This window comes from Balaenoptera ricei, chromosome 15 (genome assembly GCF_028023285.1).
Source record: "Balaenoptera ricei isolate mBalRic1 chromosome 15, mBalRic1.hap2, whole genome shotgun sequence".
Lineage (NCBI taxonomy): Eukaryota > Metazoa > Chordata > Mammalia > Artiodactyla > Balaenopteridae > Balaenoptera > Balaenoptera ricei.
The window spans coordinates 26083354-26100618 of record NC_082653.1 but is presented as its reverse complement, the minus strand read 5'-3'; the positions used below and the strand labels follow the sequence as shown (position 1 = coordinate 26100618).

General features: G+C 46.1%; 1 protein-coding gene across 1 annotated transcript; it reads left to right on the top strand.

The window, feature by feature from the left end:
• Positions 1-849: 849 nt before the first annotated feature.
• Positions 850-11728, top strand: BPIFA3 (BPI fold containing family A member 3). Its single transcript, XM_059897888.1, has 7 exons — positions 850-973; positions 6484-6634; positions 8501-8608; positions 9258-9407; positions 10592-10676; positions 11097-11160; positions 11694-11728. Exons 1-7 carry the CDS (start codon positions 850-852, stop codon positions 11726-11728), a joined length of 717 nt encoding a protein of 238 aa, XP_059753871.1.
• The last annotated feature ends 5537 nt before the right edge of the window (positions 11729-17265 follow it).

Below are 17265 nucleotides of genomic sequence, written 5' to 3'. Positions count from 1 at the left end.
CTGTGGCTGGAGCAACTGGACGGATTGGGATGCCGTGTCTTGAGATGGTGAGGAGAGGGGATTCGAACTGCATTCTTAATGACCCTCAAACCCAGAGCAACAAGATAAACCTAATGCTTTGGCTTCAAGGCTCTCTGTCCCCTCCCTGTAAACCTTATCCACACACCATCCATCCATCCAATTATTCATTCATTCATTTGTATCACTTAATAAACATCACTGGTAACTACCATGTGGTAAACATGGGAGGCACTGGACACAGGATGATTAATTAAATTCACACCCTGCGCTCCAGAAACATATAATTTAGTGGGGGATTCAGAGACCAGCCATCCTCACTGTTTTATGTATTCAGTCACTTGGTCCCTCAACCAACAATCATCAGCACTTAATTTCTCACAGGCAAGCATTGCGATAGGCATTGCAGATGATCCTGCCCTTAAGAAAGTCCTAGTCCAATTGGAAAGCCTGAGATTAACCATCCTTGCCCATCCATTCATTCATTCATTCACGGAAGAGTCACCAACATCCACCCTGTGCTGGTCTGGGAGAGGCTTCCCACTGGATGACCCAACAGTGGGGTCTACTGCGTGTCTCTAAGCAACAAGGCTTCCGTCTGGATCCCTGGCCTCCCCGCAGGGTTCCACCTGCTGCCCTCACCATGTGAGCAAGCCCCACTGGCAGCTGCCAGAGCCCATCACGACACCTCCCCACAGCATGCTGGGGCTAACTCCGGTGTTGTCTTCCTACAGAAAACCATAAGTCCATCCAACCAGGTGGCGACCCTTGCAGCCATCTGCGTGGGTACCATCTGACCTTTCTTAATACCCACAGGTCCAAGAACCCAAGATGCATTCACTCTGGAGGCTCCTGGTCCTCCTCAGCTCGCTGGCCTTGCCCTTGGCACTACATAAGCAGCACTGGCCTGGCCTGGCCAAGACCCACACAGACAGCAAATCGGGTCTGGCGAGAAGTAAGCTAAGCCCATGCTCTGCCCGCTGTCACAGGGAGGGTAGGGAAAGCATTAACTTGACCCCATCACTGACTTGCTAGATGACCTGGAATTGGTCACTTACCCTCTTCTCTTCCTTTTTTCTTAGACCTGAAGTACACAAAATTGAGTTTGAGTTGATCATATGCCTATTCCTAGCACATCATCATTATCATGAACCATAGCAAGACCCCTCTTGTGTTTTATTTTATGTTATTTTCCTCTCGACCTCTTATTCTCACTCCCATTCCCCTCTTCCTTGGCAGGCACTGCAGCTTGTTTAATATAGGTGTTGGCTTTTTTGGGATGGTGGTGCTTCGCAGCTTGTGGAATCTTAGTTCCCTGACCAAGGATTGAAGTCGGGCCCCCGCAGTGAAAGCGCAGAGTCCTAACCACTGGACAGCCAGGAAATTCTTTAATATGTGTTTTTAAATGCCCATATCCTTGTAAAACATACAGTGTTTTGATTTACATAAATGGTAATGCCATATAGATTTCTTTTTTTTTTTTTTTTTTACTGTTTTCACTGGACACTGTGCTGTTGACATCTGTTGCTTCAGACTTGTGCAGAAAAGTCCATGAAATACATCCACTTCATCATCACTTGGCCATTTCCCTAGGGATGAACACTTGAGTTGTCTCTAACTCCCCACTATTATAAACTACACGGTGATGAACATTCTCACGTGTCCTTCTTAGAACCTATGGGAGAATTTCCTTGGGATATACCCTGAAGGGAGATGGCTGGGCTCTAAGGCAGGTGCAAACTGAATTTAACTAAAGACTGCCAGAGCGCTTTCTAGGATGGCTGTGCAAGTCTACACCCATTCCAGTAACAAACAAGCATACCTGTATCCCTTGTTTCCCAACACTGGAGAGAATCCACTGGTATCAGCCTCCTTGGGCTGCCACAGCAAGATACCACAGACCAGGTGGCTTGAACAACAGACATTTATTTTCTCACAGCTCTGGAGGCTGGAAGTTCAAGATCAAGTTGCCCACAGGGTTGGTTTCTGGTGAAACCTCTCTTCCTGGCTTGTAGATGGCCACCTTCTCACTGTGTCCTCACAGGGCCTTTCCTCTGTGTGTGTACAGAGGGTGAGTGAGCACGTTCTGGTGTCTCTTCCTCTTCTTATAAGGACGCCAGTCCCATCGGATTAAGGCCCCACCCTTATGATCTGATTCAATGTTAACTCCTCCTTCAAGGCCCCATCTCCAAATACAGTCACATTGGAGATTAAGGCTTCACTATATTGATTTGGGGCAGGGGGAGCACAATTCAGTACATAACAGCATCTTTCATTGTTTGCCAGTCTGATGTGTATTTGAGTGATATCTAATTGTTTTAGCTTGACTATCTGATTAGTGAGAAGTTTGAGCAACACGTCTTAATTCTGTTAGCCATTTTGACTTCTTTGAATTCCCTGTTCTTATCTTTTGCCCATTTTTCTATTTGCTTTCCAATTTTTTTAATCCTCTTTGATTTGAGAAGATGTTAATTTATTCTTGACATTAGTCCCTTGTCAGGTCTAAGCATTGAGAACATTTCTCCCAAACTGTCACCTATTAACTTTGTTTGTAGACACTTCATTGAACAGGAATATTTTCACACTCAGCAACATTTCATCTTATGGTTTATATCTGATGAGTCTTAAGCCCTTGTCTCTACCCTGTTTTTTCTAACAGCTTTACAGTTTCACTTTTCATATATAGGATTTTAATCCATTTGGAGGCCATCTTTATGTATGTTTATATCTGTAAATTAGAGATTCAGCTTCACTTCTCTCCTTATGAGTCCATTCAACCCACCTACTAAATGGTCAAATTTCCAAACACATGGATTCCCTTTTGAGTTCTGTGTTCTGTGTCTGTGTAACTGTTCCTGTACCAAAAACATAATATTTTAAATACTACATCTTTGTAAAATGCCATTTTATCTGATAGAACTTTCTTCTTCCAAATGAATCTTAGACTGTGTTGAGTTCCTTAAAAAAGAGGAAAAATCTTCTGGAAATTTAATTAGGGTTTCACTGAATTTGTTTATTAATTTAATGACAATTGACATTTTTGCAGTATTATGTTAGGCAATTACAAAAGTAGTATATCTTTCAACTTATTCAGATTATATTTTAAATCCCTTAATAGAATTTTAAATTTATATAAATGTCTTAAGCATGTTTTGTTAAATTGATTCCTAGAGAATTTATGGGTTTTGTTGCCACAGTAAATATTGCCTAATTTTCTATTATATTTTCTAGTTGGTATTGCTGGTACAGATGAGAGGAAAGCTGTTGATTTTTAAAAATTAATCTGCTATCCAAAAGTCTTACTGACCATTTATTAGTTCTAATAATTTGTCTTATTTATTCTGTTCAATTTTCTATCTAGAGGATTATATCATCTGCAAATAGTGACAGTCTTATCTTTTCTCTTCTAAACCTTATACTTCTTGTGCCTTTTTCTTATCTTGCACTATAGCCAAGGCCTCCTATAGGAATGGGAATATATCTAGAATTCTCCACTTAGTATATTTCTGTAGGTTTTTGGGATATAGTTTTTATCATGTTAAGGAAGTCCCCTTATATTTCTAGTTTCCTAAATTTTTCTTAATCATAAATCAGTATTGGCCCTTAACAAATGTTTTTCTGCATCTAAAAATTAATCCATCTTTTTCTTCTACTCTGTTAATGTGATAAACTGTATTAATAGATTTTCTTATGTTGAACCCATCCTAGCATTTCTGGAATAAATACAATATTTTTATAACATACTATAATTATCTGTTTATAATCTGCTATTATTGTATTATTTTTATAATGTACTTTATTATTTTTATAATGTATTATTTTTATAATATACATTAATGTATTTATAATGTATCAAACTAAAATTTATATTTTATAATGTAATATGATATTTTTATAATGTACTATTAGCTATTAGATTTGTTAGCTAGTAATTTATTTAGGATCTTAGCAAATTTTTCATACATAAAATTGATGTGTAATATCTTTTCCTTGTACTGTTCTTGAAGCAAGTTGTACTAGCCTCATAAAATGAATTTTGCATCTTCTTCTTTTTCTATTTTTTTTCACAATTACCTTTTCATAAAGTTGGGTAAAAGTCTTCCATAAAACCATGTAGATCAAAACTTTTGGGGAATGAGATCACCTGTTTCTATTTCTTAATGGTTTTAAGTTATCAATGTTTTCCATTTCCCCTCATCATGACTTGGCATTTTATGGTTTGCCATAAATGTATGCATTGCATTTAGGTTATCAAATATATTCACATGTGGTTGTGGCTCCAGGTATCCTCATCTGTACAATAGGTGCAGTTAGAATGCTGTTTCATGGGACTGCTTTTGAGACTTAAATGAAGGCAAGTATGTGCAAAGTGTTTTTCAACTGTGAAAATGTTGATCTCTACAACCACTTCTCACGTATCTGTTAGGGTGTTACAGAAAACCCAAGTCAATCTGGTTTAAACTATAAGAAAAAAGTATTTCACACAACTGAAAGTCATAGGTAGGGCAAGCTCTGGGTTTGGTTCAATCAGCAGCTCAAAGCTGCCAACCAGAACTGAATTTCATCCTTTTTTAGCTCTGTTATCGTCATGGTTTCATCCGCAGGCTGCTGGTTCACAGTGTGATAGGCAAATGGTGGCCAGTGGCCATTGGAGCTATAGGCTGTCTTGTTCCTTTCCAGTAGGAGAAAGAGAAAGAAACCTTCCCCTCAAACATGAAGCATAGGGTCTTCTGTTTAGTCTGATAGAACCAACTTGGATCATATGCGAACTTTGTACCTGTAAGAGTCACCATGCAATGATAATCAACAGCCTCATCTGGACCAGGAATTGAAGAGAGTGTCTGAATCAAAACAGGGGTCAGATGGGAAGAATAGGACGAATGGGTGGATGGGAGAGTGGGTGGATAAGAGGATGGATGGGAGGATGTACGGATGAGTGGATGGATGGATGGAAAGGTGGATGGGTAGATGGATGGATTGATGGATGGATATTGGATAGACAGATAGATGGAGAATAGATGGGAGGATGGATGGATGGACAGATGGATGGATGGATTGATACTGGACTGGCAACTACTAGTGTCTGCTGCTCACAGATTCCCAAGTGCTACTGTCATCATTAACCAAGAACTACTAAGAGTTCTAGGCATACCTATAGTTTCACTCCATCCTTGAAACTATTTCTTTACTGTATGTTCTCCTACTAGATAGAAAAATGGTTTGTGTGTTTAGTGCCCAGCACTGAGCCTGATACCCAGTAGATGCTCAGTAAATATCCTTTGGCTAAATGTCTCAATATTCCTAGTAAGTATCCTATGAGATGGGTATTATTACTGCCCTATTACACAGATGAGGAAATCAAGACTCAGGGAGGTGGCAGAGCTAGGATTTGAACCCAGATCTATGACTCCAGAGACACTTTCTTTTTTTTTTTTTTTAATTTTTAAATTTTACTTATTTATTTTTGGCTGCATTGGGTCTTTGTTGCTGTGCGCGGGCTTTCTCCAGTTGCGGTGAGCCGGGGCTACTCTTTGTCCCGGTGCGCGGGCTTCTCATTGCAGCGTCTTCCCCCGTTGCGGAGCACGGGCTCTGGGTGCGTGGGCTTGAGTAGTTGTGGTGCACAGGCCTGGTTGCTCCGCGGCATGTGAGATCTTCCTGGACCGGGACTCGAACCTGTGTCCCCTGCATTGGTGGGCGGACTCCCAACCACTGCACCACCGGGGAAGCCCCAGAGACACTTTCTTGTTTGTAGGCAGCAGAAACATGGGGTGCTGAAAGGGGGTCTGGGGGCTGGCCCTGGAGGATAAGGGTGAGGTGTCACAATGGCTTCTGTGGCTCTGCAGTAATACATAGTTCTCAGTGTGGGGCCTGAACACCTAGAGGGTTGAGTCAGTGCAATAAATGTGTCCTGAGGTGAGCTCTGAGGTTTGTCAGAACTGGGCCCCCAACCTGGGCAGCTGGGGTCTAGGGCCCAGAGAGCTAGGACTTCATGCAAGTCAATAGCTTTTCAAATTTCCCTCCTTTTTGGAATTCATTCTTTTCCACTGGTAGCTCCACCCAGCCCTGCAGTTTATTCCGAGCATGGTGGGGGAGGATTTCCATTTATTCTCTCCTTATTTGCTCACCTCTTTTTCTCTTCAACCAACATTTACTGTGATCTAGATCCTGTATGTTAGGCTCTGTGTTCCAGATTCAGAGATACAGCACTGAGCAAATTTTCAACCATAATATCTCTCTTGAGCAGCTATTGCCTGCCAGACCCTCTGCAAATGTGTCACACCAGCACTGCAAAGCATCATTTCACGGATGAAGAATGTGGATCTCAGTGGTGGGGGCAGGGGGATGACACACCAATCACTCAGCAAGAAGCCGGTGTGCCAGCCTGCAACCTGGGCCTCCTGGCTCCAAACCCCCCACCTTTGCCAGGGCATCGTGCAATGTCACTGGTCCCATATCCATTTCCAGTTATTGCCCAGGGCCTCATGAAGCACAATACAGAGCGCCAAATCCAGAACATCCGCTTCCTGGACAGTCTGAATGCCTCCAGGCAGATGGCTTCGGGGATGGTGGACTGGCTAATTGGCAGCGTGAGCCTTCAGCAGCATCAAGAAGGCAGGTGAGATCTTGAACCCCATCACTGGCCCTGGGACTCCTGATAAAGCTCTGAGTAAGAGGGCAGAGCTGAGGGCATGGCAGTACAAGGCCTGTGAAGGGGAAAGGAGGGAAGATTGGAAGGAGATGTCAGACCCAACACAAGGATGAGTAGGGGGCCCAGTACAAAGGGTCACTGGGAGAGGCAGCACAGCAGAATAAATAAAGGTGAAGGTTTGGGAAGCAAAAGTTTCTGCATTTAAATCCTGACTCTGCCACCAACTTTGGGGAAATTGCTGGGCCACTCTGGCCTCATCTATAAAATGGGTACCCAGAGCACAGCCTGGATAAACATCTGGGGTGCCAAAGGAACCCAGGACTAGAGTCAGACATATGAACCTCACTCTTGCTTGAAAGCTGTGTGACTCTGGGCAAGGCATTTGAGCTCCCTGAGCTTCAGCCTTGAGTCCTCCTCAATGAAATGGGCGTAATCATCCCTGCGTCCTGGAGCTGTTAGGAGCTTTCCCTGTGGCACATAGTGGATGCATAGCCCTTGGTATAATTAGCCTCGCAGAACTGGGCCTGTCCTCCACCTCCATTTTCCCCCCTTCCTCTCAATGGATGCAGGCCTCCCCAGCTGCCTGGTCTCAAAGCTGCTCAAATGTAACACCATGATCCCAGCCTGCTGTGCCCTTGACCTACCTTCTCTCTGATTTGCATCCCTCATTCCTTCCACTTTAATGAGCACCAGGACTCACCAGCAGGGTTTCCCTTGCTGTGTGCAGCCACAATCACTTCCCTTCATTCATTCCTTTAACAATTATTACAGTTATTCATTGAGCACCTACTGTGTACCAGCACCTGGGCTGGGTACTGGGAATGCAGCTCTACATAGACCTACAGTCCCTGCCCTTTTGGATCTTACATCCTAGTTAGTGAGATAGGCCACGAAAGTAAATAACTAATTTCAGATGGAGGGATATAACACGAAGACAAATTTAACCAGGTCAAGGGTGAGAGTGAGAGGGCTGATCGGGGGACCTTCCTAACCCTTAAGTAGAAATATGAATGAAGAGAAGGAGGTGAGTGACATGAGGTCATGGGAGCACAGTGAGTGCAAAGGCCCTGAGGTAGGAAGGAGATTGATGCATTTGAGGAAGAGAAAAAGTCCTGTGTGGCTGGGTGAGCAAGGGGAGGGTGGTAGGAGATGGGGCTGCAGAGGCAGGTGAGGCCAGACCCTGCAGATCTGAGGGGCTGTGATGTGGAGTTCAGATTTTATTGCAAGAGCAGTGAGAAACCAGTGGAGAACACTGAGTGATAGGGGAGTGTTAAGGCCCCTCTGGCTGCCACATGGAGATGGTTTGTGGAGAGGCCAAGATCGTGGCCTGGAGCCCAGAGAGAAACTAGAGCATCTCCAGGCAAGAAGTGATGGTGACCTGGACCAGACGAAAGCAACAGAGTGATGGGAAGTGGCCCATTTCAGGATATATTTTGCAAGCAGAACCAACATGATTTGCTACTGAGTGGAATGTGGCGGTGAGGGATGAAGAGAAGTTGAAGACAGCTGCCACGGTTTGGGTCTAGGCCCCTGGGCAGGTGGTGGGGCTATCCACTGAGAGCGGGAGGCTGGCTCTGAGAACGGGCCCAGGGGCTGGGTCTGCAGTTGGCTGTGGGTTTCACAAGTCAGTTGTGTGGAGCTATTCGGGGGCACTCGGGGACAGCTTGTAACCCCAGGGCTCCTGCAGGGAGCTCTTGCCCTCAGAGCATCTGTGAAAGGCTCTGACTCCAAATCCGACTGCTAGGAGACAGGCCAGCCTTGTCTGTAACGCCCAAGGCCTTGAGGTCTGAGGCCCTTCACCCTTGTGGGGGTCTTTGCTCTTTCCTTGTGCAGCGCCAACATCACCAACATTCAGCTGGACTATGGTGGGATCTGGATGTCTTTCCATAATGAGTGGTTCTTGGCAAACATCTCACTTGAATTTGACATTGACTCGAGACTGTAAGTCATACAGAAGCGGGGCCTGAAGGGCACTGTTCCTCTTCACTGGGAACCTGGGAGTCGGGGCAGGGGGATGGATTTTGGCAATTTGGGGAACCCAGATCTTTCCGCTGCAAACTGGTTTCAATTCCTGGTTTCCGAACTCACTTGCTGTGTAACCTTGGGCCAGTCACTTCACATCTCTGAGCCTTGGTTTCTTCAGCTGAAATGTGGATGGCGATCACTGGTCAGTGGAGGCAGGTCATTTGCTCATTTAAACTTATGTGAGTTCCCTACAATGATTTTAAAAAGAGAAACACTTTAATGATCGCATCACCCTTCCCTCCTCCGGTTTAGACTACCCTTTAACATCCACTGCCTCTGGGAGGGCTCCACTAAATGGTAAAGGTTTTTAGAATAAGATTAACTCTCAATTTTTAAATTTCCGAAGGCCCCCTAATCTGGTCTATTTAAAGGATTTTCAGAAGGCACTCTGGCTAGTACTGTTTTTCTCCTTAATCGCTGACCACAGAATTTAACATCCAGGCAACGTGGAACCCCACTGCGCTGGTGTGTTGAAAGAGCCACTCTCCGTGTTGGCTGCTTCTTCCTCCTTCTGTTCTTTCTCTGTCTCTTGCCCCTCCCCCCTCCTCCTCTCTCTTGTCCCCAGGCCCTTCAATAACCAGATCATAAAGACACACGCACGCATGAACCTCGCTGTGGAGTTCTGGCTGGAGAAAGATGAGTTTGGCCGGAGGGATCTGGTGATAGGCAACTGCCGCGTGGATCCCAGCAGCGTCCGCATGACTGTCCTCACTGAGTAAGATCCCAGCCGCCCCTCCCCAGGGCTGGGCCCCTTCCTGACTGGCCCTGGCTGCAGCCGCAGGTCTCCACCACCTCCTGGGTGAGCCCCAAACAGATCTCACCCCTTCCCCAGGATCTGTTCCTCCTCCTGCATCCCCATCCCAGAGATGGCACTGCCACCCTCCCAGAAGCCAGACTCCTCCTCCTCACTCCCCACAGCCCATCGTCCACAGGTCCCATCAGTGACCTCCTGGCAACCCTCACCTGCTCCCTTTCTCTCCATCCCCACAGCCACTGACTGGGCTCATCGTCCACTTCCTGGACCATTGTGGGAGCCTCCTCCAACTTTCCCTGACTCAGACCTCACCGCTTTCACTCTGTTCTCCCCCTGCAGCAGAAATCTAGCCATGTCACCCAGCCCCTGCTCCAGACACTCCAATGGTTCTCCAATGCCCTCTGGATGAAGAGCAAACTCCTGGATGTCACTCAAGGCCCTACTTGTCCTGTCCCCTACCCCACTCTGCAGCCCTTTGCCCTCAAGTCTCTCTGAAGAACCCCCCTCCATCAATATGCCATACATTTTCATACCACGGTGCCTTTGCACATGCTGACCCTTATGCTTGGACGCCCCTCCTTCCTTCTTTAAAGCTCCTCCTCATCACTCATTCATTCAACAAATATTTGCTGAGAACCTACTATGTGCTAGGCACAACATACTTGATGCTAGGGATACAGTAGTGAACAAGATAGAGAAAAATAGACTTAAATAAAGATCTGTAGACTAGCTGACCAAGTGTGTCAACCCCAACAGACTGAGCCCCTCAAGGGCAAGATTTGTGTCTGATCTCTCTCTGTAATTCCAGAATGCTGAAAGCAACTAGGTCATCAGTGGAAGTCCATTCATTTATTCATCAGACATTCACTGAATGCCTAGATCATGCCAGACGTCCACGAAGAAGACTGTGGACTGTAGTTACTGACCTGGTTCTAAACTGATCAGCACTTAACTAGCTGTGTGACCTTGGGCAAGGCACATCACCTCTCTGAGCTGCGCCTTTGACTATTGCTTACAATGATGCCTCTCATGCGGGGCTCTCTGAGGATTAAATGGCTGTGTGAGATGTTCTCCACACACAGCACCTGACATCAGTATTGTCTGTATTTATCTGTTCTGTTCTGTACATCTATCTCTCTTTCTAGAGATATCCCACCAAAGGTGAAACATTTTTTCCACAACCTCAGAGACAACCTGGAAAAAGTTATCCCACACCTGATAGAAAGTCAGGTAAGTTTCAGAAAAGTAGTTTCACCTTGGGCATTCTTGAGTCCGAGGGTCAGGGCATATACATTGACGTTTCAGCGAAGAATTGGGCTTTAGAACCTGAGAAATCTCAATTAAGATGTTCAATTTTGCCATCTACTGACTGTGTGTCCTTGGGCAAGTGACTTAGCCTCCCTGAGCCTCAGTTTCCCCATCTGTAGCATGGGAACCATCGCAGTCCCCACTGCACAGAGAGTCTCAAGGATTCAGGGGGCAAAGCATGGAAGTGCTGTGCATAGCACCTGGTGGGTAGTCGGCGTTCAGTACAAGGGAGCCACACTTGCCATGATTCCTTGTGGAAATCCCGTGGCTTCCAGCCACGGCCCCTCCAGTTTTCTTTTCCCACTCCCTGGTCTGACCCTTCTCTCTGTGTTGGTGGCCCAGGAATGTCCTCTGATCGATGAAATCCTCAGGCAGCTGGATGTGAAACTGTTGAAAAGCCTCATGGGTGAGTGAGCACCTGTGTCCCTCCGGGGGGAGGACTCAGGACGGGCAAATGGCCAGAAGAGGTGCCCCTGCTGCAGCTCTCACTGAGGCCTGCTGAGGGGTGTCTGCATGTGCTCTGAGGACACTCAGAGGTGACCATATGACCATGACCTTCACTATCCCCCGAGAGAGCCGGGACAGCAGAGGGCACCCCTACCAAGCAGGCTGTGCCCCGCCAATTCACCCAAACGTCCAGGTTACCAGAGCTTCTCCCAAGATCTCCACTCAATCCTTTAGGGAGCACTGCCCTCCCACACACCCAAGCCCACCCCCATCGCAGTTGCAGATAAACAGATAGAGTCCCTGCCTTCAGGGAGCTCACAGTGAGTGGAAGACACAAGAACTGAATAATTAGATATCATTTGAAGAGCTTTAATGTGAATGTTCCCGGCACCAGGCCTTGGTCAGCATGGATGGATGACAGACCCCTTCGGTGTGGACCTGGGGGTCAGAGGGCAGACACCTGGTGACTGATTCTGCCTCTTCTCCTTACAGAGCAGGCTATTGCTCGTGAACTCAACCAATTTTGAGTCCAGCCAGCCTTCCACGAGCCAGACTTGAGCACCCCCTAGCTGCCCACTGATGATCAGAAGGAGATTCCAGATTTGGAGACCACAAGTCTCCCTCAGAGTGGGGCTTCCGATGTCCCACTTTTACCACAGACCCTGTGGACATCCTGTCCTCTTCCACAATAAATTCTATCTCTGAACGGTACAGAGGTCCTTCTGCCTGGGCCCTGAGGTTTGGGTTCCAAAAGTCAGACCTGATGAAGGTCCATCCTGAGACTTGGCTGATGGCTGATAAGGTCCATCCCAAACCCAGGATATGCCTGGGTTTGCTCATCAGCCCAGAAATGCCAGAGAAAACACTCTTTCTTTTCCTGTAAGTTGCAGCCAATAGCCATCCATGGATGTGCTCATCAATGCGGGGAGGGCCCTGTTGAGAGTTCCCATCCCCTTGTTCATTCAACCCATGTTTACTGAGCACCTAATACGTGCCCAGAACTTTGCTGGGCTCCAAGGGAGTGAAGAAGAACGGTGACAGAGTGGTAAAGTATAAACACTGGCACCAAACAGATCTGAGTTCAAATTCGATTCAGCCCAACGAGAAGTTCCAGGAGGGTATAGACATGTGCATCAGGGTGACCAATGACCCTCCAGCCCCTAGCACAGGCCTGACACCAAGTGTGTGCTCAGCAAATACCCAGGGTTAAATAATGGGTGAGTCCTGGTCTTATGACTCCCTAGCTGTATTGGGGACAAGGCACTTTACCTTTTGGTCTCCCTCCCCCGCAAAGTGGGAATAGAAATCTTACATGACGTGGGGCAGCAGGAACCCTCACACTGCTGGAGGGAGATAAGTCGCATCTCCACTTTATAAAATTGGGTGGCAGCATCTCCTGAAGGGCAACATGTTCCTCCCTCCGACCCACAGTCCCGATCCTAGGTACAGAAATACATGCACATGGGCACCGCAAGACGTGTCCAAGATTGCTCATAGCATCCACAGTCATAATAGCCCCAGAGTGAAAACTCCCTAAATGCCCATCAAAAGAATGGGTAAATAGAGTGGATAAATATCTTGTGGGATAGTCACCAGCGGAATGCTCTACAGTAGTGAAAATAACCTATACCCACACAACCACGTGGATGGATCTCACACACCTAACAAAGCCAGGCCCCGAAACACACATCTCCCATCTATATGAGGCTCAAACACAGCAAACCTAATCCATGCTGTCAGAGGTCAGGATGGTGGTTACCCTCAGGGAGAGGGTTAGTGACGGGAAGTAGTAGGAGGGCCTTCTGGAGGGCTGGTAACATTCTGTTTCTTGATCTGGGTGCTGCTTATGGGGAGGGTGTTCAGTTTGTGAAGATTCACTGAGCTATTCACTTATGTGCATTTTTCTTATGTATGTTATACTTTAACAAAAAAAATTTTTTTGAAAATAAAAGCTATTTACAATGCAGGATGTTTGTAGGAGTACATGAAAAGACATTTGCAATATGTTTAGCATCTGCTAGGTCCATGGGAAATGCTTATTAAAAGTCATTTAATTCATTGTTAATTATTTGATTAATGACTACTCACTTCTTAAATATAGATTCCTGCCCTCCTCCACCCAAGGAAAGGGACAGCATACTAAGAAATCAAGAGGAAATACACACACACACACACACACACACACACACAATAATAGTAGCACATACATCTAAGCACTCTGCATGTGCCAAGCTTGGTGTTAGGAGCTTGCATCCAGCATCTCATCAAATCCTCACAGAAACCCCATGAAGTCCAAAACTGCTATCCTGAGGCTCAGAGAGGGAAAGCCACTTGCGCAAGGTCACAGAGCCAGGAAATGACCAAGTCGACTGCACTCAAGCGGCCAGACTCCAGAGCCCACAGCCTTGACCACTCTGAATCCCCACTTCAGTCTTCCATCCCTTCCTTCTAACACCCCTATCCCACCCACAACCCCGCACTGAGAGGAAAATGATGAAATCTGCGTTCCGCTAGATTGACAAGCTCAAACAAGGAAGTGTCAACAGCTCAGAGATGAGAATAGGGCAAGAGATATTCATGTCTCCATCTTTCAATTCACACTCCCTAATCCGAAATGCTTCACTGGGGATTTGCAACCCTAAACACCCATGTTCACACGAATGATACCCCTTGACAGCCTTGAATTTACAGGGGTTTTCCGGCTCATGATTCAAAGAGCAAACACGGGAGGGCTGGGCCCCATCCTCCAACGAGGTTGCCTGGTCCCTGTGAAGGCAGCTTTTGTCTGCCTTCCTTCTGACCCTTCCAGGGGTGCCTTTCTCAAGGGGCCTCCTTGGGTTTCTCGCATTCTGTTTTCTTTTCATTTTGAGGTTCACAGAGCTGTGGACTCATTGTGTTTTCTCCTGGAGGAGCTCGTTTCACAATGGACCTCTATAATGATACTGGGGTCCAGGGTGGGGGGGTAATTGAAGCAGAAATTCAGCCCCAAATACTCAGAAGCTTGCTCCAGGCCCTGCCCACTTGTGCTTGTAACGTCCATGCCCTTCCGTACAGAGTTCTGACTCCCAGGGAAGAGAACCAGCATTCCACCCCCAAGTTCTGGAGAACAGACCTTGCACAGTTCAGAGTCCCTTGAAAAATAAAATGAACTCTGCCCTTTAGAAATGGATCTCATTTTTTTTTTGACTGGACTGGACAGATATTTATTAAAATAAAAAGGGAAGTGGCAGGACTCCAGATGTTAATTTTTCCTTTTAGTTCATCTGTATCCTCCAGATTTTTCGCCAGTGAACACATGTTCATTAGCAATAATATAAAGTGGATATACAGAGAACCACAAACACTGGATATACAGAGAAGAGGTAGCTTCCTTATTTGATCTGTAAATAACCCATTCTTCTTTACAGTAACCACTTATTAGAGGGGAAACACCTTTTCAGTCTACTTTAAACCATAGTTCAATTCAGTACATAAAAATGGCTCCCTTGATTCACAGAATGACACCAGGAAAGGCTCCCAAACACAGTCACAATCTGATACGTAGGAAGAAAAGGGCATGAACTCCAGTTTCTGACAGACACACTGGGGAGGCATTGATGTCGCCAATGCGGAAATCACTGTCCTGAAATGTTAGCTGGGTGTCCGTCCATGCTTCCTGATGCCCCACGACCCTTGCCCTGCTCAGGGCACTGGAACAAGCAGTACCTGTGCTTCAAGGAAGGGCAACTTCAGCAGAAGCAGAGAGAAGGCTTTTGAGTCTACAAAGCCTGGGTCTCTGACAAAAGAGCAGTGACAGAGAACAGATCAGTGGTTGCCAGTTGCAGGGCAAGAGGGAGCGGGTAACTATAAAAGGGCAGCATGAGCGTATTTAGGGGATGATGGAACTGTTCTGTATTATTGTATAATTGTGGCTAAATAAAACTACTCATGTGTTAAACTCATTGAACTATACACCCAAAAAAAGTCAATTTTACTGTAGGTTAAATTTTTTTAAAGCCTGAGTTGTTTTGTTTGTTTGTTTGGGGGTTTGTTTGTTTTAGTTATAAGATACTATTTCTTTTTTCACTCTCTCTCCCTTTTTTTTGGCCATACCCTGCGGCTTACAGTATCTTAGTTCCCCCACCAGGGATTGAATCCAGGCCACAGCAGTGAAAGCGCTGAATCCTAACCACTGAACTGTCAGGGAATTCCCAAAGCCTGGGTTTTTCAATTTCAAAATTTGGGACATAGGAGACATTAAGAATAGCATATACATGATGAATTGAAGCAAGGTTTCCTGCCCCCAGGACTAGAAAATTTCCCATGTTGGGTTGGTGGAGTGTGAGGGTCCAAGAGAAATTGAAGAGAAAATAGTTCTAGTGGGTTCTGAGAAGTGTCTCATGGCCTTGCTTCTCCCCAGGCAAACCTTGATGTGGGAGGAGGACAGCAGAAACCCCAAGTCGATGTGCAGGATTCCAGAACAGAGGGGTTCTGTGCCCACATTCCCTTCCAGAACCAGGAGAGGTGGCAGGACCCCAGGGAGAGAAAGTTAACTGGAAGTTCTCAGTAGTTCCAGGCAGATGGGCTGCAGCAGTCCCCCTGGGTCCTGCCTGAGACCCAAGGAATCAAGACACAGAACAATCCTGGGTGTCCAGCAAGGGTGTCCAGTAAAAAGTAAATGCTAAATTCGAAGGGGCCTTTTGGACGGGAGGGAAGCACAGCATCTTGGCATCAAGGGGTCAGATGGCATATGGCTGTTTCTATATTTCCAGTCAAAACAGGGACAGGGCAGCCTTCTTCAGATGCCTTGGCACAAATAAAGCCCCTGGAACAGAAATAAAATCCCAAGGGGAAATGGGGAAGTTTTTGTTACTCAGCAAAATGGCATTTGAAACGCTGAACTATACATACATTAGAAAAAAAATATGTAGGGGAGTTCCCTGGTGGCCTAGTGGTTAGGATTCAGAGCTTTCACTGCAGAGGCCCAGGTTAGATCCCTGGTTGGGGAACCATCCCACATGCTGCATGGCATGGAGCAGCCAAAATACAAAAAAAAATAAGTAAATAAATAAATAAATGAAGGGATTATGTATTTTTTAAAAAAATGTAGGGACTTCCCTGGCAGTCCAATGGTTAAGACTTTGCCTTCCAATGCAGGGGGTGCGGGTTTGATCCCTGGTTGGGGAGCTAAGATCCCACGGGCCTCGCTGACAAGAAAACAAAACATAAAACAGGAGCAATATTGTAACAAATTCAATAAAGACTTTAGAAAATTGTCCACATCAAAAAAAATCTTCAAAAAAAAAATGTAGACACATGAGTTTATGAACTGAAGTTCATACCCCGTCCCCAGACATTATCCCCCGCAGCCCTGTGAGGTAGATATTATCCTCCCGTTTTACAGATGAGGAAACTGAAGTTCAAAGGTTTGGAGGGACTTGCCCAGAGTCACAGGACTTGAACCAGGGCAATATGCGCCCACATCCATCCCCTTTCTGCAGTAACACAAATGCAGCCTCCTAGCTTCAACCCAGCAGCTGTTAGCTGTCCAGTAACAAACTTGAATCCATTCTTTGGCTTATCTGCTTCCGTTTCCCCGAAAAATAGTAGCAACCTGACACAAACCACAAGAGTTGTACCAAGATAACAAAAAGGGGACCCCTTTGAGGATGACTGACAACATACAAGCTGTGGGAAGAGTCTGGTGAGTGCTTGAATGGATGATTGAGTTCAAGGCCATGGCCCAGCCCCTTGGAGGCATCGGCCAGACTCTCACAGGAAGTGGGAGCAGCTCCAGTGAAGGTCTGACATGAGGGGAAGGCAGCGTGGCTCACTGATTACAGGGGCATCAGACACAGGGGAGAATTCTGACTCCACTCACTCGCTGTGTATCCCTGGGAAGTAATCACCTTCTCTGAACCTTAGTCTCCTTATCTGACATTTGAGGTTCAACAATAACAACCACTCATGACAAAGATGAAGTTCAAGTATGGAAAGCACCTGGCACATAGTAGGTAGTCCATAAATATGCATTTCGCCCTTCTCTCTCCGCTTTTGCTTATAATGTGTTTGGTTCTGCAAGACA